Source organism: Triticum urartu, chromosome 7A (assembly GCF_056163025.1).
Source record: "Triticum urartu cultivar PI428250 chromosome 7A, HENAU_Tu73, whole genome shotgun sequence".
In the NCBI taxonomy this organism is placed as follows: Eukaryota; Viridiplantae; Streptophyta; class Magnoliopsida; order Poales; family Poaceae; genus Triticum; species Triticum urartu.
In genome coordinates this window covers 749,826,654-749,851,149 of record NC_141879.1, presented here as the reverse complement: position 1 = coordinate 749,851,149, position 24,496 = coordinate 749,826,654, and the positions used below count along the sequence as shown (strand labels likewise).

Here is a 24,496-nt window from a genome sequence, read left to right as displayed (position 1 = left end):
GTGGCGAAGAGACCAGTGGGGGTGCAACCTCTGTGCACTCTCCACCCCGAAGGCCAAGATCGCCGACTCACCGGATCCACCTCGACAGCGACTCCACCGCGTCATCAGATCCACGAGCTCGTCGCGATCAGCGCCAAGTTCTTCGTGAACGACAGCAAGAAGAGGAAGTTGATTTCTGGTGACTATTTGCCGGCAGAGCTTCCCGAAGCCGCCGCCAAGAAGGTCCCCAAGATCAACGCTAAGAGCGCTGCGGAGCAATCTGCTCCGGCAAGCCCTAGGGTTTGTTCCGTTGCAGCAGAAGCTCCCGACAAGTTTTGCTCCGGCAAGCTTGCCGGGGAACGTCACACTCCGGCAGAGCCGCAGGTTCTCGCCGTAGAAGCGGATGTTCCCGCAGCAGTCCCTAAGATCAACGCCAAGAACGCTGAGGAGCAGTCTGCTCCGGCAAGCCCTAGGGTTTGTTCCGTTGAAGCAGAAGCTCCCGACAAGTTTTGTTCCGGCAAGCTTGTCGGGGAACGTCAAGCTCCGGCAGAGCCGCAGGTTCTCGCCGTAGAAGCGGATGTTCTCGCAGCCGCAGAATTGCCTTTAGTCCTTGTTGTCGAGCCACAAGCTCCAGCATGGGCACAGCAGATTGTCCATTTCCTTCAGACAGGAGAACTTCCCGAAGAGCAAGAAGAAGCCGAAAGAGTAGCCCGGCAGTCAAGTATGTACCAGTTCGTCGACAAGACACTGTACAGAAGAAGACTCAACGGTGTGAAATTGAAGTGTAATCACCGGGAAGACGAACAAAAGCTGTTGGCAGAGATATATGGAGGCATATGTGGTCACCACATTGGCGCAAGAGCACTTGTCGGTAAAGCTTTCCGGCAAGGTTTCTTCTGGCCAACAGCCCTCCAGGATGCAACTGCACAAGTAACCAAGTGTGAAGCGTGTCAGTTTCATTCCATGCAGATACACCAACCAGCTCAAGCTCTCCAGACGATCCCTTTATCCTGGCTATTTTCGGTCTGGGGGCTCGACATCCTCGGCCCCTTTCCCCGAGCTGTCGGGGGCTTTGAGTACTTGTACGTTGCAATCGACAAGTTCACAAAGTGGTCGGAAGTGGAACCAATGAGGAAGGTGACAGCACAGTCAGCAGTCAAGTTCTTCAGGTCGATTGTTTGCCGCTTCAGGATCCCTAACAGGATAATCACCGACAACGGCACGCAATTTACGAGCCGCACCTTCATGCAGTACGTCCAAGATCTTGGCGCCAAGGTCTGCTTCGCTTCTGTTGCTCACTCGAGAAGCAACGGTCAAGCGGAGAGGGCAAATGCTGAAGTGCTGCGCGGGCTCAAGACCAGAACTTTTGACAGGATGCACAAGTGCGGAAGAAACTGGATCGAGGAGCTACTGGTGGTTCTTTGGTCGATCAGAACGACGCCAAATCGAGCCACTGGACAGACACCTTTTGCTCTAGTCTATGGAGCAGAGGCAGTTATCTCCACGGAACTCGTATACGGGTCACCTCGAGTGCTCGCTTATGATGAGCTCGAGCAAGAGCGGCTGTGGCAAGATGACGCGCTGCTCCTTGAGGAAGACCGTCTTCAGGCTGCTGTGCGAGCTGCTCGCTACCAGCAAGCTTTGCGCCGCTACCATAGCCGCAAAGTTAACGCCAGAAGTCTCGAGGAAGGCGACCTTGTTCTTCGGCGCGTTCAGTCCGCCAAGAATTCCAACAAGTTGACGCCGAAGTGGGAAGGCCCTTACTGGGTGAAACGAGTCACTAGGCCTGGCGCTGTCCGCCTTGAGACCGAAGATGGCATTCCGGTGAGCAACTCCTGGAACATTGAGCATCTTCGTAAGTTTTACCCGTAAGGCGCGGTTGTCAGAACCTGTTCCGGCAACCACCTTTTGTACAAGTCTTGCCGCTGTTGCATGTAATCCTTGGTACAAAGCCGGGCGCAGATCCCGTGCATAAGTAAAGCTCATGTGCTCCGCACATTTTGTCGATTTTATGCTTTCTATTTTCTGGCATATATGATTTGACATTTGTGCAGCACCTACTCCACGGTAAGCAATAACGAGCCGTAAGGCTCCATATCTTTATTTTCTCTTCTTTCTTTTCTTTCAAGGAAAGAAAGGTTCCCTCGCCCACAAGTTTGCCGGGGAGGAAAGGAGAAGATGATGGTATGGACCAGGCGCCGTTCAAGAAAGTTTCGCCTTGCCGGGAAGCAAACAACAGAAAAGCTAAGTTGCCAAAGTTTGAGCAATCAAATTTTTTAGTTTTTAAGTTATCTCCCTTGAACGACCGCACTTTGTATGGAAAACCTGTGCGCGGAGGAACCGACTCGCAGCTAGTGGCGCCCTTACTTTGTTTCGAGTCCGCTCAACAACTTAAGTGAGCTGCTAGCGCCCTTACTTTGTTTCGAGTCCGCTCAACAACTTAAGTGAGCTGCTAGCGCCCTTAACTTGTTTCGAGTTCGCTCAACAACTTAAGTGAGCTGCAACTAGTCGTGACAAGGTTTCTTGCCGGTAGCGGCACCACCAGTAGGCTGCTGACGTCCCGCACTCAGCGCTCGCGGCCCAGGTGCCTGCACCGGCAAGTTCCCTAAAAGCGTAGGGTAAAAAGACATACAAAGGGGGGAGTCAAGTAAAGGAAATAACATTGCAATGGCTACCCAAAATAAAGTTATATTACAAAGATAGCTTGTCGCAGCTCTAATAGATTGTTTTCATTACATGGCAAACAGCGACAAGGAAAGAAGAAATGGGCGGCCTAATCTACGCGATCGCCTTCGACCCGCTTGATCCCTCTCACCTTGTCCACAATGGGTGCGACAAGGGCCTTGAGCTCCTCCAGATCAGCCTCCGGCGGCAAGGTCCTGAGGATGTTGGTGAGGCGGAGGCCAGGATTGCGGAAGGCCACCTTCATCAACACCTTCTGGAGGGCTCCTGCGCAGATCTTGCGTGACTCGTCGGCCAGCTGCTTGGGGATCCTCTCCCGGAGTCGCTGGAGGGCTGTCGCCATGCCTTTCAAGAACAGGACGAGCTTGGCGCTGGGCTGGAGGTTGTCGTCAGAGGGATACCCAAGATCTTCCATCCCCAGCTGCGCCAGCTCCTTGTCGATATCTGTGGCGCCGTTCACCAGACTCTCCGTCCAGTGCGTCGCAGTCTCTCTGAAGGTGTTCTGAGCGGCGGCAGCGCTCTCCAACAGCGCCTTGTCGGCCTTGATTTCCTCCTTCAAGGCCGCCTCCCGCTTCTTGGCGCTGTCCAGAGTCTTGGTCAAAGTGGTTAGCTTCAACTCAAGATCCACGTTGGAGACCTTGGCGGCGCTGAGCTCTCAGCCCTTCTCGGCGAGATCAGCTTCTAGCTGCGCCACCTTCGTCTTCAATTCCTCCTTGGCAGCTTCGGCGGCGGCGGCGTCTTCTGCTTGTTTGAGGGCTCCGCCAAGTTTTTCCTCGCGCGCGGCAAGCTTGTCCTCGTGAGCGTCGAGATTGACCTTCCGCTGCCCCAGCTCGCCCTCTTCCGCGGCTAGCTTCACAGCGGCAAGTCGCTGGCGCTCTTCGGCTTCAGCCTTCTCGAGGAGAAAGACCTTCCGCGCTTCAACGAGCTGCTCCCACTCCTCCGCCAGGGATCGGAGGGCTTCCCGGTGGAAACCCCCGAGCTCTTCTACGCGCTTCTCAATGTCTGCTCCCGCCTTCACGACAAGCGCCTCGCGGGACTCCAGCTTGGCTTGTCACGCGTGGTAGAGCGACATCAACCTGCGCAGCAGCCGCTCTTCTTCGGGCTCGTTGCTGCTGCTGCTTGGCGCGTCGACCAGCTTCAGCCCCGCGGAAACGAGCACTTCGCCGTCGAAGACCTCCCCCTCGACCGGCGCTCTGGAGCTTGATGCCCAGGGAAGATTGATGAAGACGTCGTTGCCGGCCTTCAAATAAATGCCCGGCTGGGGATCCTTGGAACTTGGCGCTACGGCTTCGGCGGATGGGTCGACGGTCGACGTAGCGCCTAGCGCTCTTGCGGCCTCTGGGCCGTCAGTACGATCGCCAGATTCCTCGCCAGTTGCTGCGGTGTCAGCCTTGGCGGCCTCTGCGCCGGTGGCGTCTCCAGCACCGGCAGCTTCGTCGGCGGCGACCTCTGTCTCCATCTACTCCGCAGCGGATGGATCTGACGGCCAGAAAAGGGGAGAAGAGTCAAACAGAATCCAGCAGAAACTCATAAAGATCAAGAAAAGAAGGATCCAAGGGAAGTTTTGAAGCAAGGGGAGTACCTGCAGAGGGTGGTCGTGGTCTCCGTTGTCGGGGGGCCGATAGTGCTGTCCCTCGCCGGAGAACCCTCCCTTGCCGAAGACTTCTCCCTCACCGGGAAGCCTTCCCTTGCCGGAGAATTCTCCCTTGTCGGGGGATTCTCCCTTGGCTCCTGGTGGGGCTGCTCGGCTCCTACACAAGTCAACAAGCAGATATCAGCAAAGACAAGTACCCATGCATGCCTCGCCGCGGAAAATAATTCACACCCTTACGCTGGGGGCTGCCCTGGAGGAAAGTCGCCGGCTCCAGCAAGGTTGTCTCAGGCGCGCCACCTGCTGTCGCAGTGGGCTCGTCCTCAATGATGATCACCGGGGCCTTAGCTCTCTTTGCCGCTCTCTGGGCTAGAGTCCTAAAGAGGAACAGATTCAGGGAAAAGCAAGTGAGAAACAAGACCAACAACAAGAACTGAAGAAATGCAAGTACAACAAGAGAAGCTTACTCTTCTTCTTCTTCGAGGGGGCTCTCGCCCCTCCCATGCCATGGAGGCCATGGGCCAGAGGGGAAATCCTTCTCCCATCTAGGGGGAAGGTCAAGGAATAAGAAGAAGAAGGGGGGCTCTCTCCCCCTCTCTTCCGGTGGCGCCGGACGCTGTCGTGGCCATCATCATCATCACCGCGACCTTCACCAACACCTCCGCCATCTTCACCAACATCTCCATCACCTTCCCCCCTCTATCTACAGCGGTCCACTCTCCCTCAACCCGATGTACCCTCTACTTGAACATGGTGCTTTATGCTTCATACTATTATCCAATGATGTGTTGCCATCCTATGATGTCTGAGTAGATTTTCGTTGTCCTATCGGTGGTTGATGAATTGCTATGATTGATTTAATTTGCTTGTGGTTATGTTGCTGTCCTTTGGTGCCCATCATATGAGCGCGCGCGTGGATCACACCATAGGGTTAGTTGTATGTTGATAGGACTATGTATTGGAGGGTAAGAGTGACAGAAGCTTCAACCTAGCATAGAAATTGATGCATACGGGATTGAAGGGGGACCAGTATAATTTAATGCTATGGTTGGGTTTTACCTTAATGAACGTTAGTAGTTGCGGATGCTTGCTAATAGTTCCAATCATAAGTGCATAGAATTCCAAGTCAGGGATGACATGCTAGCAGTGGCCTCTCCCACATAAAATTGCTATCGGTCTAGTAAAGTAGTCAATTGCTTAGGGACAATTTCGCAACTCCTACCACCACTTTTCCACCCTCGCTATATTTACTTTATTGTGTATTTATCTAAACAGCCCCTAGTTTTTATTCTCATGATCTTTATATTCTTGCAAACCTATCTAAAAACACCTACAAATTACTTCTAGTTTCATATTTGTTCTAGGTAAAGCGAACGTCAAGCGTGCTTAGAGTTGTATCGGTGGTCGATAGAACTTGAGGGAATATTTGTTCTACCTTTAGCTCCTCGTTGGGTTCGACACTCTTACTTATCGAAAGAGGCTACAATTATCCCCTACGCTTGTGGGTTATCAGTATGGACTGCCATGAACTGCTCAATATATCCCATGGTGAGAGAAGGAAGTACCATGACGACATGTAAATCTTCGTCATCTCGTTCAAGGGGAAGGAATGAAGATCCACCATTTAGGCATTGTGTTGGTGGTCCACACCGTGTCCTCGTCTTCATAGAGATTCAGAGGTCGGTTGCCTTGTGAGAAATTCAAGGTGTTTCAGAGTTAATAGAAGGTCTAAACGAAATGCTTCCAGTGGCTAGTACAGTATGATGCCATCGAAAAGCCGAAACGAGTATGACTGTCGAAGCATCTCCACCATGAACAACCTTGTTAGGTCTTTTTTCCTTCTATGGAGAATCGTTTTCCCTTTTCGCCAAAAGCCTAGAACTAGTATTCATAATTTGGCAGGAGGTACTGTAGTTCTCGTGCTATGTACTTAGGTCTCCCCGAAATGATGGTTATACGTGATGGTGATAGAAAGAAGAAGGGGGGAAATGTATAGATCCAATAAGAATACAATGTAGAGGCAGGCGCATGCTTCTCTGCGCCATCAGTTTTATCCAATTGCAAAAATCTTTATCTGGCGCATCAAGAAATACGTCACGCTGCGAGCACATAATTCAGTTCAGATTGAATTTTGTTTCCTTTCATAAAGTACGAAAAAATTAGAAACATGTCTAATTTTTGTGCAAGAAACATAGCCTAAATATTTAGTATATACATTGGTAACAAAACCTCCAAATCGAACTCATATTTTCTAGATGAAAAACCAAAGGTTCAAACTCCATGTCAACTAGTTGGCCATATCTAGAGCTTGGCACTCAACAATTCCCCATGTTGTTCCAGTGTAGTTAGCCACACCTTCGGATTCAATGGTCTCCGAGTTTGCACTAATATTTTACCTGTACTTGTGTAGCTTTCAATGTCGATAGCCGAGTAATAGTCTGCGCCCAACCTTTAGGAAGATCACACTTTTCATCAGTCACATATATTTCCTGTAAATTACCACATGACAACCATGTTTAGCATAGTACAAGATATATGATTTTTCATTATTCCCTATAATTTTGTTCCATTTGCAATTTTTTGGGATCTTTAGTTGATCAATTTACGTTGTTCCATAATTTTCTTATGGTAGCAAGAAGACAAATACAATGCTTGCTTTCCTTCTACCCTTCTATTTCACCGCATAGCAAACACAGCTTGGATTAGGGAGTCTTATTTCTATAAACCAATTATAATAAGAAAATGCAGCAATATGAGTTTGTCTAGATTGAGAATAGACATAGAATGGCTCAAAAAACAACATAAACAAAATTGACATGCATTCCACAAACTAGAGGAAAAACATTGTATCAACCTGACATTTATAATAAGCCTACTCAATATAATTTAGGTGTACCTTCAATAATGGAATCATTTTATCCTATAGCAATACATTAAAAAAGGGCAATGCATTTAGGTTTTTGCTGATGGCCTACGAGAATAAAAACCTATTCATTACGGCCAATCACCTCTCCGCTCAACACAAATCCGCTGGCAATGAGAAAGGCAAACTGCACATCGCAACCAATAACTCCCTCCTAAGAAAAAATTCGGTGCCTCCTCTTACGTAGACACTCACTATGAGGAGGTTGCACTGCTGAGCAAGCTGACACTATATTCTTGGTTTGATCCTGATGCCCTTAGCACCGAGGAAGCATTGGGAGAATTAGAAGAAAAGCTGATCAGGCCCATGAGGATATATATACATCGAGCGTCCCTTTGGAGCGAGCCAAAGATGGAATAAACAAGTGATTGAACATGATTGGTTCCATGGACATGACTTCCTAGACTAGAAGGTGAAATGGTTGATGCTCTGAGGTTGCATAAACTCTGGCGGTAAAACAATACTCCTTTGAACTGCATGGTGCCTCAGCCATGATGCTTGTGCCAGACCCTGTGGTGTAGTGAGTTGATGCTCATGGTCCAGACCATTGTTGCTACACATGGTCCCAATACACCTAGTGGAGAGGTTGTCAACTTGGGATCTCTGGCAAAGGAGACACTCGTGGCCAGAAGATCAAAGAGTAGTGCCACCTTTGAAAGGTGTGGGATGCTAATTGGATGGCCTGATATAGGCTTGCCCTATGGTGGTATGCGGAAAATTGGTGAGGTGGTAGCTCATATGGGTTGCTTGACCCAACCTGGTTATCTCTATTACCTTCCGTCCTTTGGGGGTCTTCATGATGTCCCATAGCCTCGTTGTAGTTGCTTTTCTACTAGAAGGCTACAGAAGGAAAAATGAAAATATCATTGGCCATATGATCTTTGCGCATGCCAAAAATGTCATGAGAACAACAGAACCTACCAACCCTAAATAATTGCCGTGTTCTCTTCCTCGTTTGTGAGAGAACAAAAGCAAAAAGTTTCGGAGACTAGAATATTATCCGTATTGAAAAATTTGGGATGTCAGGTGCTCGGCTTGAAACATATGCACGAATATTTATTGAATCAGCGTGCCACATGCATTTTTAACAATCCACAGAATAGATTGCCATGATAGTACTCATTAAAACTCATAATTGTGGTATGTACTTTTTGTTTTGTAAGATTACTATGTTAGATGGCTTGCACCTCCCTTTTTTGTGTACTCACATTTTTTAGCAAGTTTATTAAGTGTACATACAAAATTTTAGTGTGTTGAGTTTCTGTACCTATAAATTTTGCTAAAAAATATACTTACCACGTTTTTTACCTAGCCCCGAAAAAATGTTGTGAATGTCAGATGGGATGTTGATTGAGTCATCGAGGAACTCTTCAAACGACTGGCCCGACACATTCAAAATTCCCAATGGTTGGACAATAAACTTAAAAAACAACTAGCTTTTGGCTGACACTCTGTTCTCTGCTTGATCCGACGCTCCTTGCACCATGGAACTATTGGTAGTATCATAAGCGACCCAGATTGGGCTAGCCAAGAACTGTATAACCATTGGCCAATGCCACAACATAAGAAACTGCGAAACTAAGCGATTGACCCTGATTGCTGCCATGGAGCATGACTGCGATGACTGGATGGTGAAATGGTCGATGCTCGGAGGCTATATAAACGACAATAGTAAAACACCACTCCCTTCATACCCTGCCCATGATGCTTGCATCACACGTTCGGGTGTATGGAGAAGAAGGTCATGGCCCACAACATTGTGTTTCCACATAGACATGGTAAATTTCGTGAGGAGGTTGTCGACGAGGGATGTTACACCAAAGGATGCACTCATGGCCAAAAGAGCAAACCGATGCGTGCCACTTCTGAAAGGGTCAAGATGACAATAGGACGGCCTCAAAGGTGCCGACTATTTTGCACTAACCGAAAAGGCGATGACAAGGTAGCTTAGCAGGTTGCTTGGTCGGGCCTGGTTTTCCTCAGTGCCTCATGGGAGTTGCGAGTCTCCAGGCTATTCCATGTCCGGTTTCTTTTTGTCCAAAAGGACACTTACAGAAAAATTAAATTATCATTAGCCATATGAGCTTTGCACATGCCCTAAATACTTGTGTTGCTCTCTTGCTCGTTTGCAGGAGAACAAAAGCGAAAAATTTCAGAGACTGGAAGTTGTCGGTATTAAATTTTTCTACATGTCAGATGGTTGGGTTAAGACATTTGCATGGGTATTTACATAATTTGCGAGCCATGGGATTTAGTAATATCCAAAGAGTCGTCCATCGACAAATTATTCATTAAACATCATAACAATTTTCTGTACATTTTTGTCTTGTAACCTTAGTGTTTTCCTAATTGCATTCTTCTCGCTTTTATTTGTACTAACCATTTTCTTTAACAAGTTAATTTTATGTACATACCATTTTTTTCATGTAAAATTTCGGTACGTTCCATCTTTTGTTAAAAGTACTTACCACTTTTTATTTACCTAGCCCCTACAATGTGTTGCGAGGATTGGAAGACACATTGACCGAGACACCAAGGATGCATAGGGTAATGAGGACTTCTTCAAACAATTTATTGGCACAATCATTGTCGTTCAGGACTGAACTAGATTAGTGGTTGTCCAACATTAGCTCATTAACGTTGTTCGTGCAATTCATTTCATGAACCCATTAAAATTTGTGAATGTGACTGGCAATTCATGCAACACATCATGCAAATATGATATGTAAATGAAACTGTGAGCAATACAATTTGTTACATGTTCCTTGCATATGTAAATAGATGGAAGTTTTTACATGCCAGCTAAAGTGGAACAGTAGGTTGGCCCTTCAAGATTGATTACATTTGCAATGACCCCTATATCAGTTGCACCTCATCGCTGTCCCTCCACCATATCACCCCGACGACAAGTTCCTAGTATTGTTGTCTGTTGGGCTCTATCAATATTTCACTAACAAAGAGGTGGTTGATCGGGTAGAGATATTCACATCTAAGCATCCCGAGCGCGATCCTGCTTAGCACCTCATCGAAGAATTGTTGCTCCGGGCTGTGAAGAAGGATCATGAGCAACCAACCCTATACTTTGCACAACACAACCTGCCTGCACAAACCAATTTTTTTACATTGTTCGTAACTTCACATATCTATTAATTGCGAGGTATGGACTCCCATGAACTGCTCAATATATCCCATGGCGAGAGGAGGAGGTAACATGTTATGTGTCCATCGTCGTGATCTCGTTCAAGGGGAAGGTATGGATATCCACCATTTAATTAGGCATAGTGTTAGTGGTGCATAGTGTGTCCTCGTCTTTATAGATATGCAGAGGTCTATTCCCTTGTGAGCAATTGAAGGTGTTTTAGAGTTAACAGAAGATATGAACTAAATGCTCCCGGTGGGCTAGTAGGGTATGGTGCCACCAAAAAGCCGAAACGAGTAGGACTTTCGAAGCACATCCACCGTGGACAACCTTGTTAGGTCTTTTTTTTCCTTCTCTACATAATCATGTTCCTTTTTCGCCGAAAGCCTAGATCTAGTATGCATTGTTTGGCAGGAGGGACTCTAGTTCTCGTATGTTATGTACTTTTTTTTCTCCGACAATGATGTTAATAGGTGATGGTGATAGAAAGAAGAAGAGGAAAATGTATATATCCAACAAGAATGTTATGTTTGTTCTTTTATGTACTTGACCGGCATTAATATATTTCACTAGAGGCAAGCCCATGCTTCTCTGTGCCACCAATTTTATCCAATTAAAACTTCTCTCAAAAATCGTTATCAGGCACTACAAGAAATACATCATGATGCGAGCACATAATTCAGTTCATATTGAATTTTCCTTTCATAAACTACGCAAGCAATAAAAACATGTCTAATTTTGGTGCGAAAACATAGCCTAAACATTTAGTATATACTATGGTATAAGATCCTCCAAATCAAGCTCATATTTATCTAGATGAAAAACGAAAGTTTCCGAGTCCATGTGAACCTATTGGCCATATCTAGAACTTGGCAATCAAGAATTCCCCATGTTGTTCTAGTGTAGTTAGCCACAGCTCTGGATTCATTGGTGTCCGAGTTTGCACTAATATTTTACCTGTACTTGCCTAGCTTTCGATGTCAATGGCTGTGAAATAGTCTGCAACTAACTTTGTTGAAGATAACACTTTACATCAGTCACAAGTATTTATAGTAAATAACCACACCACATCCACGTTTAGCACAATTCATGACATGACATATGATTTTTCCAATATTCCTTATAATTTTGTTCCTATGTTGGGATCTTTATTTGATCAATTCATATAGTTCTATACTTTTCTTGTGTTTCACCCCATAGCAAATGCAGTTTGGATCAAGGAGTATTATTTCTATAGACCAATTATAATAAGAAAATGCAGCAACATGAATTTGTTTGGATTGAGAATAGACATAGAAGGGATCAAAAAATAACATAATCAAAATTGACATCCATTCCACAAACCAAAGAAAAACATTGTATGCTATGCATCAACCTGGCATTTTCAATAAGCTTATTCAACATAATTTAGCTCCAGCTTCAATAATGGCATCATTTTCTCATATAGAAATACATTAAGATAGGTCGACGCATTTAGGTTGTTGTTGATAGCCTGCGAGGAAAAAAAACCTCCATTATGGCCGATCACCTCTCCCCTCGACAAAGATCCACAGGCCATGAGAAAGGCAAGATCCACATCACAACCAATCAGTTCTCTCCCATGCAAAATCCAGTGCCTCCTCTTACGTAGGCACTCGTTATGACCGAAGGTTGCACTGCTGTGCAGGCCGACACTATATTCCTGGCTTGATCCTGGTGCCCATAGCATAGAGGAAGCATTGGGAGGATTATAACAAAAGCTGATTGGGCCGATGAGATTCTATACATCCAGCGACCGTTGGGAGCGAGCCAAAGATGGCATAAACAAGAGGTTGAACCTGATTGGTTCCATCAAGCATGACTGTGTAGACTAGAAGGTGTAATGGTCGTTGCTCTGAAGTTGCATATGGCCGTAAAACACCACTCCTTTCAACCACATGGTGCCTTGGCAATGATGCTTGCCCAACACATGGTGGTGTGGTCAGAAGAAGCTCATAGTCTACATAGGTCTAGTGGAGAGGTTGTCAACTTGGGATCTCTGGTGAAGCACACACTCGTGGCCATGAGACCAAAGTGTAGTGCACCACCTCCGAAGGTGCAGGATGTTAGTATGATGGCCTCACTGCGGTTACGAGATTTCTCAAATGGGTTGCTTGACCCGTCCTGATTTTCACTTTTACCTTCCGCCCTTGGTGGGTCTTCACGATGTCCCATGTCCTCTTTGCTGTTGCTTTTCTTCTAGAATGTTGCAGAAGGAAAATGAAAATATCATTAGCCATATGATATTTGCACATGCCAAAAATGTCAGGAGAATAGCAGAAGCTTCCAAAAATTGTCTTGCTCTCTTTCTCGTTTGCGAGAGAACAAAAGCCAAAAGTTTGAGAGACTGAAATATTATCCGTATTAAAAAAAGTCCTGATATCAGGGGCTCGGCTTAAAACATATGCACCAATATTTGTCGAATCAGTGTGCCACGTGCACTGATTACAATCCAAAGAATAGATGGCCATGACAGTAATCATTAAAAATCAAAATTGTTGTCCGTACTTTCTGTTTTGTAACATTAGTATTTCAGATGACCTGCAACTCCCTTTTATGTGTACTTGCAATTTTTATTAGCGAGTTTATTATGTGTACATACCATTTTTTTAGTGTCTTAAATTTATGTACCTAATTTTTTTTAAGAAATGTACTAACCACTTTTTTTACCTAGCCCCAAAACAAATGTTGTGGATATCAGACGGTATGTTGATGAGACATCGAGGAATTCTTCAAATGGCTGGTCCGTCACATTCAGCACCATCAAGGGCTGGACAAGAAACATCAAAAACAACGAGCTTTTGGCTGTCACTTTGTTCTCTGCTTGATCCCGATGCTCCTTGCAACAAGGAATCATTGGGAGGATCATAAGCGACCCAGATCGGGCTAGCCAAGAATTGTATAACCATTGCCCATTGTGCGGGCATAAGAAACTGCAAAACCAAGCGATTGACCCCAAAATGTGGTCAAAGTTAGAGAAGTTTGAATTTTTTCAAAAAGTAATACACCTTTTATTTAGGAACAGAGGGAGTATATATTGATATATATAACAACTACATGTTTAAACGAAATTACACGACTTATGGAATACAAAAATAATATTCAGATCCAAATGAATTTATGGCATGGCCAGCGATACTTGGCTAGGTAGTTAGGAAAACACTTCCGTGGTTTGTAGGCGATATGATAGGTCGATCTCCAACAACCTTCAACTCAACAACTAGGAGTACACGACAATGATTTTTCTTTTGTAACCGTAGGAGCGTTACGTTGCTGCTTCGCTTCCCAAAGCCCATGAATTCAATGACTACATCGGTGCTAGCACGGAGAGGTATGTCTCGGCACACTTGCCATATTTTCTCCTCAATGTCAATCACACTTTTAGCGACAAATCACTACCACCATCATCTGTTGGGACTGTTGGGATTTGAAGCTACACGGATATCTTGAAGGCCCCTACGGTGAGCAATTTGAATAGCTTCCGGTCATGTGATGTTGCCAATTGGACCTGGCTTGCTTTGTGGTTGGTGGGAGGGACCTTCATCAGTCATAGAATCCCTGTGTTCATGTCGTAGTAGACGATCTGGTCACCGTGGTGTGTTAGCCAGTGGAGGACGCCACCGTGAAGGACGGTAGGGTCGCTGTGCAATTTGACCGACCACCATGGGAACTGATGGTGTCTCCCCAGTAGCAATAGGCTCCCAATTACTCAAGGACGACGTGGTGGCATGGTACTTCGATGCTTGCTCCCCATTTATTGGCAAACAATAGCACGAACAATTCGTCGATGCCATCCACGAAAGTGAGTAGGACATACTTCTGCGAGCTGTTCATGCTACTATTGAAACCTGGCGGTTTTGCGGGGCAGGTACGTTGGCCAATCATCGGATCGTATATGCATAGGTCGCACTAGAACTCGGGTCGCATTATGACGTGTAGGTGGTTGAACATGCACCAAACCGAATTGATTGCCTTTCTTTTCCCGTGCCTTTCCTTCTTTGCATGTGCCGTGCCAAATTCTGTTTGATAAGGGACTCCCTTCTCCGCACAAATTATGTTTGCTGCGTATTAATATGGGAAACGATTACAATCAGCCGACCAATCACGCGCCGAGTTCTGTCGCATGATCATCTGTCTGATAAAATAGATCGGACAACGCACAACCTCGAAACAACCGATCAGGACGTTTACAACTTGACGTGTGCCTCTGCCATTTTGAAAAAAATTGTGCAACATCATTCATGTTGCAGAAATTCTACCACAACATCCATGTCGCAAAAAGTTAAGACGAAAAAATATTCTGCAACATCATCTGTGTTGCAGAAGTCTTTCCACAACAACACTCATGTTTCAAAAAAGTTAAGATAGAGAAAAAAAATCTGCAACAGAATCTCTGTTGCAAATTTTTCTGCAACAAAAGGTATGTTGCAAAGAGTTTCGCAACACTGTCTTTGTTGCATTGGTAAGGAAAAAAGGACGGGCCGCTATCAGTATTAACCCGTTTTCCTGCCGGTGACTTTTTCAGATTGGTCAGCTATGCCGCCGTTTGTAAGCTCCTCGCTGTGAGATCCTCAGTCCGCTGTTCATCCGCCGCTTCAGCCAGCAAGCGGCTTCCACCATGCTCGTCCACTGCACCTATGACGTGGCACTCGTGAATCCGGTCCCCCTGTCACTTCCGCAGCCTTGCAATTCTGCCACGACTACCTCTCACCCTATTTGACATGGCACACTGCCAACCTCTGGTCCTACATGTCACGCCACGTCCCCAACCTCTTCAGCAACTATTATGAGGTGACATCCCGCGGCAGCCTCGTCGTCCTTGGTATGTATACGCAACCCAGATCCAAGAGCTGCTCTAAGGTCTCATTCGGTTTGGAGGATTTCTATGGAAAAAACATAGGAACAAGGATTCCGTAGGAAATTTTCCTATCGATGCATTCGGTTTGTAGGAAACGCGTACGGGAATTTTATAGGAATACTATTCATTTCCTATGTTTTTGGAGGGATATACACATCTACTCAATAAGAACGAGGCAAGGCAATTCCTTAGGATGATAAGTATCATCCTATCAAATTCCTATACTACTCCTAATTCCTACATTTTTATTTCTCCAAACCGAATGAGGCCTAAGGTGTCCAACTATGAAACCCTGTGCGTATATGATCCAATGACAGGCCATCACACCTTTCTCCCAAGACCGAGAGGTATCCAGAGTACTAATGACTGCTTGCAGGTTTACGTTCTGCTCACCGCCGCCCATGGCATCAACTGCGCCTTGATGTTGCTTTTCTTTGTTCTCTGCGGATGGAGCATCAAAGTACAGGCCACCACTTCCTTCTCTGGTATTTGGGGTCCTGTTACTTCTAAGGCTGGTCATAGTGGGGAGTAACATAGACTAGTAACATGCATATGTTACTAGTCCATGTTATTACCTTCATAGTGGGGAGTAATATATATGTGGTATCATGCAAGTCATCATTTATTAACATGTAGAGTAATTTTACCTTGGGATGTGTTATGTTACAGTAACATATTATGTTACTCCAAACACCTCTCTCCTCATTAATTACATGCCACGTAAGCAAACTTTTCTTGGGGTGTGTTCTGTTACTTGCTAAGTTAGGCTGGTCATAGTGGGGAGTAACTTAGACTAGTGTCATGCATATGACACTAGTCTAAGTTACTACCTCCATAGTGCAAAATAACATAGTAGTAGTGTCATAGATTGCTTCATTTATTAGCTCATAGACTCATTTTGCTTCAGGAACCGCTATGTTACAGTAACATATTATGTTACCACAAGCACCTCTTTCCTCATTAAGTACTTGCCACATAAGCAAAATTGTCTTGGGATGTGTTAAGTTACTATCTAAGTTACCCCCACTATGACTAGCCTTACTCCCACTATGACCAGCCTAATGCATGCCACCCTGACATTCCATGGATGCACGTACTTCAGTACGACAGCCCCGCCGTCCTCCGCAAAGGCATCATCCACTTGCACGTGTACTACAGTGACAAAATCCTCACATACGATGTGAGCATGGGGGCGCCGGGACAGGTGAACCTCCCGCCCACTAATCGCAATTAAAGAAAGCTCCACTTGGCAACGTCACCGGACGGGGACCTATATATTGAAGCTCCTCATCATAGAGGGGTGGAAGATATCATGTGATTGTCCTGATTCTGGATTTAAATCATGTGATTGTTCACCCAAAGAAAATTTAAATCCTTGACTCGCTGATTTCAGCCAGGATGCTAGTGCGTTACTACCAACAGCGAGCAAAGGAAAAGCCTTTTTCATCAGTTAGTAAGATTTTCCTGTTCCGACAAAATAGATAGGAAACGACACGAGTGTCATAAGGTACACGCAGACGACAAAATTGATAGGAAACGACACGAGTGTCATAAGGTACACGCAGGCGACAAAATTGATAGGAAACGACACGAGTGACATAAGGTACACGCAGACAATACAGTTAATACCGAAAATGGGCATGACCCATTGCTCACTAATTATGCAATTTTGATTGATGGTGTGCGTACTTAATTGGGGACACAATTTTGCCATCTGCTACTTGCAATGTGAGTTAAGTCAGCAGTAGAACGATGTTAGATTTAACTTGAGATTCAATGATGGAGATCATTTGGACTGCAGTTATGTCAGTAAGAAGAGACTTTGGCCATGATATCAATCAAGCCTTGTTTGTTAACTGTGTTAGCTGAAATAAATAAATAAAAACCTTGTTTGGCTGTCTCGCATCAAGAAGCTTCCTAAAAGACAGACTCCTCGCTAAACTGAGTTAATAACTCTCTTCATTATCGTAGTATATGTCTTTTTTCTCTTGCTTCAGTCAGCTTTGTTCTATAGCTCTCGGCTCTGCTGGTCAATAATAGATAAGCAAAGACGAAACGCCCATCATTGTTATAGTGATGGTTTCTCGGCATAGCCCTATATGCATGTATAAGATACATTTCTGTCACGCCAAGTGGCAGGATGGATGAAGAAAACCACTAGTGTGTGGTGTCCAGGGCGTGCTAAGCAAGCTGGAAAGTAAATCGGGAACTATGCACACCGTCGCCGTCTAGGTAGCTGCTCATGGTCTTCTTCAGGTTAGGAACCTGAAACATCATCTCCACTGCCAATTTCAGTCTTTCTTTCAACAGTGGCAGAGGCAGTGGAATTAGTTTCTTCAGTCCACAAAAGGCTCAAGGCGCTAGACAGACAGCGCTCCACTGTGCTTTGTTTCGATGACATCTCAATGTCGCCCGAGACCCTAAAGTGCCCTAAACCATGTTAGTCACTTAGTTGATTAATCATGGCGAAGAGCGCTCCTGAGTGTGTGGGACCAGACTAATTTTTTGTACCTTCCTTTGCTCTGGAAGGAACAGAGTAATAGTAGCGCACGACCTGGTATTACATGACCAGAAGCTTGCATACAGCATCCATAAGCTGGACATCAACAACAACGAACGACTAGGGACATTGGCCGCGTCTCTGCACGATGCCCACAGGGTCTCCCGGAGCAACCCGTGCTAAGCGTAGCGCTTCCAACAATTGGAACGCAGGCACAGTTTGCGGCGGTCGGCAGTGACATCGTGGCCATGTCTCCCTTCACCTTTTTCAACCGGGCTCACAACCCCTTTCCATTAATTTTGCAATCAACGAAAATACATCAGTTTGTATCCAAGTTCTTAGTATCGAGCAACTACACATAACAGATGAAGATAAAACCTTTGAGCAATAATGAGACTGAAAAGGGGGGAGCGAGTTGGCGCATCATCAGAAAACCCACCGCAGGATTATCCTGGAACGGACCATCCGCCGTGGGGCGAAAACCTGATGACACTCACAAGCCACTGCCCAACAAAATAAAAAGTCCCAGGATGAAACCGCTAGCAAACTTCCGCGACTATGCGAACCGCTACCAGGAGACATAAAACCAGCGGGCATCAAACCCCAGTGGGAAACCAAGAGCAAAAGGACCGAGCGCTGATCACACCTAACCAATCTGGATACCATCCCTGTCTCCTAAGAGAGGTCTGCCTCCAGGAAAAGATCTGTCCGCCAGCGCAGCAGCCGCGTGAGCCAACCTCTTCACTCCAGCCTGGAGCTTCACCCTTTCTTCTTCCTTCAACAAACCTGTCCAATACAACATAAACGAGCAGGCAGTGAAAACAGCCTCGAGAGGAGAACGAACAACATGTTTATCAAATGTAACTTTATTGCGGAGAGTCCAAATCCCCCAACAAATTGCAGCAATGATCATCATATAAAGATGTTTCCCACCCGGAAAAAGCTTATAAAGCCAAGCAAAGCTTTGCCAAAGAGAACGAGGACAGCAGGATGCCCCGGCTGTCATGCCCAGCACTCCCCACACTGAACGAGCAAGCGAGCAGGTAAAGAACAAATGGTTCGCCGTTTCAACATTAGTACAGAAGGAGCACATGGGATTTCCAGGCCAATTCCTAATACGCATGTTATCACGAGTAAGGACAGCATTCTGAAACAGCTGCCAAAGGAAAATCTTAATCTTCAGCAGAATGGGTGCTTTCCACACCATCTTATAGTTTGGACCTGATAGGCTCCTTTCCAACCATTCATATAAGGATTTAGTAGTAAATTTCCCTTTACTATCAAGGCCCCATGAAATCTTATCTGGGGAGTCGTTCAACGACAGTTTTTTAGCTTCCATAACCATCCAAGTCCACTGCTCGCCTAACACCCCAACCAATCTACGTCTGAAGCCAAGCTCATAATTGCTTGCAGCCCAGGATGCAACAGTGCATTCCTGTTCCTGGCATATACTAAATAGTTCAGGAAAACGATCTTTCAACACAATATTCTCAACCCAAGGATCATACCAGACCCTAGTTAGGTTTCCACTCTCAATTTTAATTTTTCTACCAGCCATATATGATTCCTTGACCTTCATAATCGCTTTCCAGCAGGGGGAGTCCGAGAAGCGACTCCAAATGTTAGCCACTGTTTTATTCCTGAAATATCTAGCTCTTACTATACGCTGCCATAACCCATCACTCGTTTCTAATTTCCTCCACCATTTAACGAGCAGGGAAATATTTTGTTTATGAAGATCTTTAATCCCTAGCCCCCAATTTTTTTAGATCGACATACTCTCGTCCACTTAACCATGTGGTACCTATGTTTCTTATTTTTTCTACTCCAAAAGAAACGTCTGTGATGTTTATCCAATTTTTTAATAAAAGTTTTATTGAAGAGGAACATTGACATAAGGAAAGAAGGAATCCCATCCAAACTGGACCCTAACAAAGTCAGCCTGGCTCCAGAAGATGCCGCATAAGCTACCCAGGCATCAAGCTTTTTGATCATTTTACCATCAAGAAAATCTAGATCCATATTCTTGAGAGTAGAGTAAGTAACAGGAACTCCCAGATATTTCATAGGAAGTGTGCCCACTTGGCATCCAAACATGTTAGCATAAACCAAATCAATATCATTATCCCCCCCCCCCCCCCCCCCCGATACTAAATATCTCACTCTTCTCAAAATTGATCTTAAGTCCAGACATAAGTTCGAAGAGATATAGCAAGAGTTTGATATTGACAGCTTTGTCAACATCATGTTCAAAACAGAGCACCGTGTTATCTGCGTATTGCAGGATGCCAACCCCATCCTCAATAAGATCAACAGCTAACCCTTTAATGAGACCATTTTTTTGAGCTGTAAGCACCATTTTAGTCAGGCAATCAACTGCAAGATTAAACAAGAATGGGGAGTGAGGATCCCCCTGTCTCACTCCCTTAGCACTTTGAATGTATGGTCCCACCTCATCATTGTTCTTGACACTAACCGTACCATTTTTTAAAATTTGAGAGACCCACCCGCACCACTTAGGGCTAAACCCACGCTTCCTATGGCAATCAAGCAAAAAGTCCCAATTGACTTTGTCATAGGCTTTCTCGAAATCGAGCTTAAGAACCACTCCAACTTGCTTTTTGATATGGGTATAATGCAAATCCTCATGCAACAATAGGATTCCATCAACTATGTGCCTCCCCTTAATGAAAGCAGTCTGCTGAATACTAAACATCTTATGAGCGTATTTGCTAGCTCTAATATCCATGGCTTTGGTGAGTAGTTTGTATGGGCAGTATAGTACACAAATGGCCCTATACTGCTGGATTCTTTTAGCATCAGTCGACTTAGGCAGCAAAGTTATGATGCCATAGTTAAGTCTTTGCACATCCAGCTTTCCTTCATGAAACCACTCAAACAGGCATAAGAGATCATGAGCTACTACATCCCAGTAATGCTGATAAAACTCAACAGGGATATCATCTGGACCGGGGGCACGATTAGATTTCATGTCAAATAAAGCTTTTTTGATCTCTTCCAAAGAAAAAGGTCGAGTCAAGTCCTCATTATCATCAGGAGTAATCATCTCTTCCTGAGACCATAATGTTGCATCGATCTGACAAATATTGCCAGGAGCTGGTCCAAATAAGGCTTTATAATGTTCAGTAGCATGCGCGAGTAGGTTTTTGGTCCCTTCAATAATAGTAGACCCACATTCCAGGGAGATCATGGAGTTTTTCCTACGACGACCATTAGCTACTTTATGGAAAAAATCAGTGTTATTGTCTCCTTTTAAAAGCCACCTCTCATTAGAAAACTGGTGCCAGTGAAGCTCTTCCTCAACTACAGAACCACGATGATGCAAGTGGGCAGCTTTGGTTCCACCTCAGCTTCAACACCAAGACAGACGTGCATAGCGTGTCCGGCCTGCTACCGGTGGACCTACGCTATGGCTATGAAGCAGCCATTGCCGTACGTAGGGAACAGGCTATATGTGTTTGAACCGTGTGCTGCCTACAACGACGGCTTAGATGGTTTTTATTTCCGTGGAGGCTTGCACTGCCATCAGAAGATTGAACTTTGAAAATAAGGGCAATTCAGAAGGGTGTATGGAGAGTACTAAAGAGTATATGTGGTTTCTAAATCCTTGAGTCCCTGCCAGCAACCTCATGGGAGAATCTGCCAACAAATCGGAACAGAGTCTTTGGCCTCCATGATTAGAGCAGAGTTTGCTGTCATGGTAATTGATCTGTTGCTGTAGTTGGCCTGGTAATTGGTCATGATTCGGATTCAGTTGCTGTAGTTGGCCTGGTAATTGGCTGTCCTTCGTGTATGCTTAGAGAAGAGCAGAGTTGGAGAGATGACAGTGGTACGTGTAGTACAGTGTTCTGTGCAATTGAGATGATCAATTGACTGAGTTGACCCAGACGCACCGAAGGAAGGAAATGCATGCGGAGGAGGACAGAGGCTGAGCTACAGGCACAAATTGCTTCAGCATAGTCAGTGATCCAACACCTTGATTCAAACTTTCAAGCCGGATCATACATCGACAATACAAATTGGCCTTATTATAATTTTATATAGAAACATAAGGCATTTTATAGAAGAAGAGAGATGGATGAATATCATAGTGACTGACTAGTGTCCCAAAAGTATTTGTTGGCCTGCACAGGTTGTCCGAGCGTGGAGGTAAATCGGGCCGAGTGCCACTACATTAGAATTCGTTCTACTGACCAGCTAATCGGGCCAAGTGCCAACTGGATTATTTTTAAAATTTTTTTGAGGAATGGATTTGGTATTTTGTGAGAGTAGAAGATCAACTTTTTTTTTAGATTTGAGTAGAAGATCGACTGATGGGCCATGTTTCGTGATGGCCTCTTCCTTACCCGCCCAGGGGCCGAACAAACTGGGCCTAGTCGGCAGGGCCCAATGCTGTCGTACGAACGAACGATACCTCGCTTCGATCTCACCGTCCCCCGTGCGTCCGCCTCTGCCTCAAAACTCCAGTAGATCGACGCCTCAAACCCCTGTAGATCGACGCCCCACGTCGACGAACGCCAGCGAGCAATGATCCGCCGCTGCGGCACCTCCCCCCTCGAAAACGATGACATGCTCACGGAGATCCTCCTGCGCCTCACGCCACAGCCGTCCTCCCTCCCGCGCGCCTCCGCCGTCTGCAAGCGTTGGCGAGACATCCTCATCAACCCCGGATTCTTTCGGCGCTTCTGCACGCACCACCGGGAGCCTCCCCTCCTCGGCGTTTTCCAGTGCCATGATCAGCTCGAGTTCACTCCTGTCCCGGCCGCTCCTGATCGCATCCCTCCAGCGAGCCTTGACCTGCCAAACCGCGACTTGTGGGTCCGACTGCTGGGGTGCCGCCACGGCCGCATCCTCATCTTGAACCGGGTGCACACAGAGGTCCTCGTGTGGGACCCCATCTCCGGCGGTCAACACCATGTGCCGGTTCCGCCAGAGTTCAACTCAGGCTATATCAATGGGGCGGTGCTCTGCGCTGTGCGTGACCAGGGCCATGTGCATGGCAATTGCTACTCCACACCATTTAAGGTGGTATTGCTGCTTATGCGCCGTAACGATGGTCGACCACTCGCCTCTGTTTATTCCTCCAAGACCGGCACATGGGGCGGTCTCATCTCAGCAGAGGTTCTATATCGACATTGTTATGGCACTTGTATTAGCACCCTTGTTGGTAATGTCCTTTACTGGTCGTATCCATACACAAAGGAGGGTATACTTGGGTTTGATTTGGAACAGCAGAACTTTGATGTGCTCGAGGGGCCTTCCGGTATGTATCGTTGCCACAGCCATCATATCATCCAGGCAGATGATGGAATGGTTGGTCTCGCGATGCTGTCTGACAATGATCAGAGCATTCAAATGTGGGAGAGGAAGGTCAATTGCCATGGTGTTGCCTCCTGGGTGCAGTGGAAGACCATTGAAATGCATAAAATTCTAGGGATCCCTCGTCAGGTTGAAGGAGAGAAGGCATCATTGGAATTTTTACGAGGATATGTTGAGGATACAGACATGATATTTTTATATGTGAAAGGCAGTGTCTATGTGGTTCAGCTTAAGTCGATGCAATCTAGGAAGCTTTGTGAAGTCTCCAATACACGTACTTACTGTCATTCTTTTAGGTGTTTCTATGCTCCAGGTGATTATTCATCCCTAGTCCTCGTATTGTAGCAGTAGCCCAGTTATGTTGTGTTTTAATCGGGGATGCTTGAATACCTATGCTAGATAGGTGATTATAGCCGTAATGTTTAGTATATGTTCTTAAGACATCACCAATATTTTTATAGGAATACCATCACCACTTGATTGTTGGTTTGCTAGATTGAAGAGCTTATAGCCTCCTTTTCTTTGCGTGTGTTGTCACTCAATGCGTTATCTCCATCCTTTGGAAATAACAAATCAAATATCAAATGTGAAATGGCTAACTCACACACATACATTTAATGATGCTATTCGGAAATCATTTAATCCCTTGGTGATTGTGTTAGGTTACTTGGAAAGAAACAAAGTTGATCGATAAACCTATTATCAATGTGCTGATACTGTGTATTGGCTGGCTGTGATGTAATTATTGCTTAGTTTGTTATTCATATCATCAAATGGCATGTCATGATTTGGACAATTAATTGATTTGCTCCACTCCACTAATATATACTCCCTCCGTCCGGAAATACTTGTCCTGCGAATGGATGTATCTAGATGTATTTTAGTTCTAGATACACTTATTTGTATCCATTTCTATGACAAGTATTTTCGGACGGAGGGAGTACTTGATGATAGTGGAAAATCTTGATACGGTTAAACCCAACTCAACTGTATGCATGCATAGTCACATACAGTATCTCATCCAGTTTAAATCATGCAGGTGCGAGGAAGACTAGCTAACCGGCGCTGTTGATAGGTCTTCATCCTGCTGCTCAGCTTGGTTACATTACAATTGCACTGCAGGCCCGTGATGGTAGTGGAGCCAACCAAAGGCTCTAATATGTGTTGTCAAATATCAGGTAAAGACGAGTACTTGTGTACAGTAATGAGCTTTTGTGACAGAGAAAAAATGAATAGTGTAGCTGCATGGAGAGTCAAGAGTTCTTTTTTTTTTTTTGCATGTGGTAAGGTGAAGAATATGTAAACATAATGGCAGTGAGTGCATACGGGGGGTTGTTTGGGCATGATTGATTGAATCTGTTCTAGCAGCTGTTAGGATATGTATACTATATCTATATGTGATGGTATTTAATGTGTAGGCTGTCGCTATTCTGCACTACTCTACTAATCATTGGAGAAGAGAAGAG

The 24,496-nt window shown here is 45.4% G+C and overlaps 1 protein-coding gene across 1 annotated transcript; it reads left to right on the top strand.

The window, feature by feature from the left end:
* Positions 1-22,238: 22,238 nt before the first annotated feature.
* On the top strand, positions 22,239-24,160 carry LOC147962781 (putative F-box protein At3g16210). The gene is made up of 2 exons (XM_087534307.1): positions 22,239-23,366; positions 24,086-24,160. Exons 1-2 carry the CDS (start codon positions 22,239-22,241, stop codon positions 24,158-24,160), a joined length of 1,203 nt encoding a protein of 400 aa, XP_087390433.1.
* The last annotated feature ends 336 nt before the right edge of the window (positions 24,161-24,496 follow it).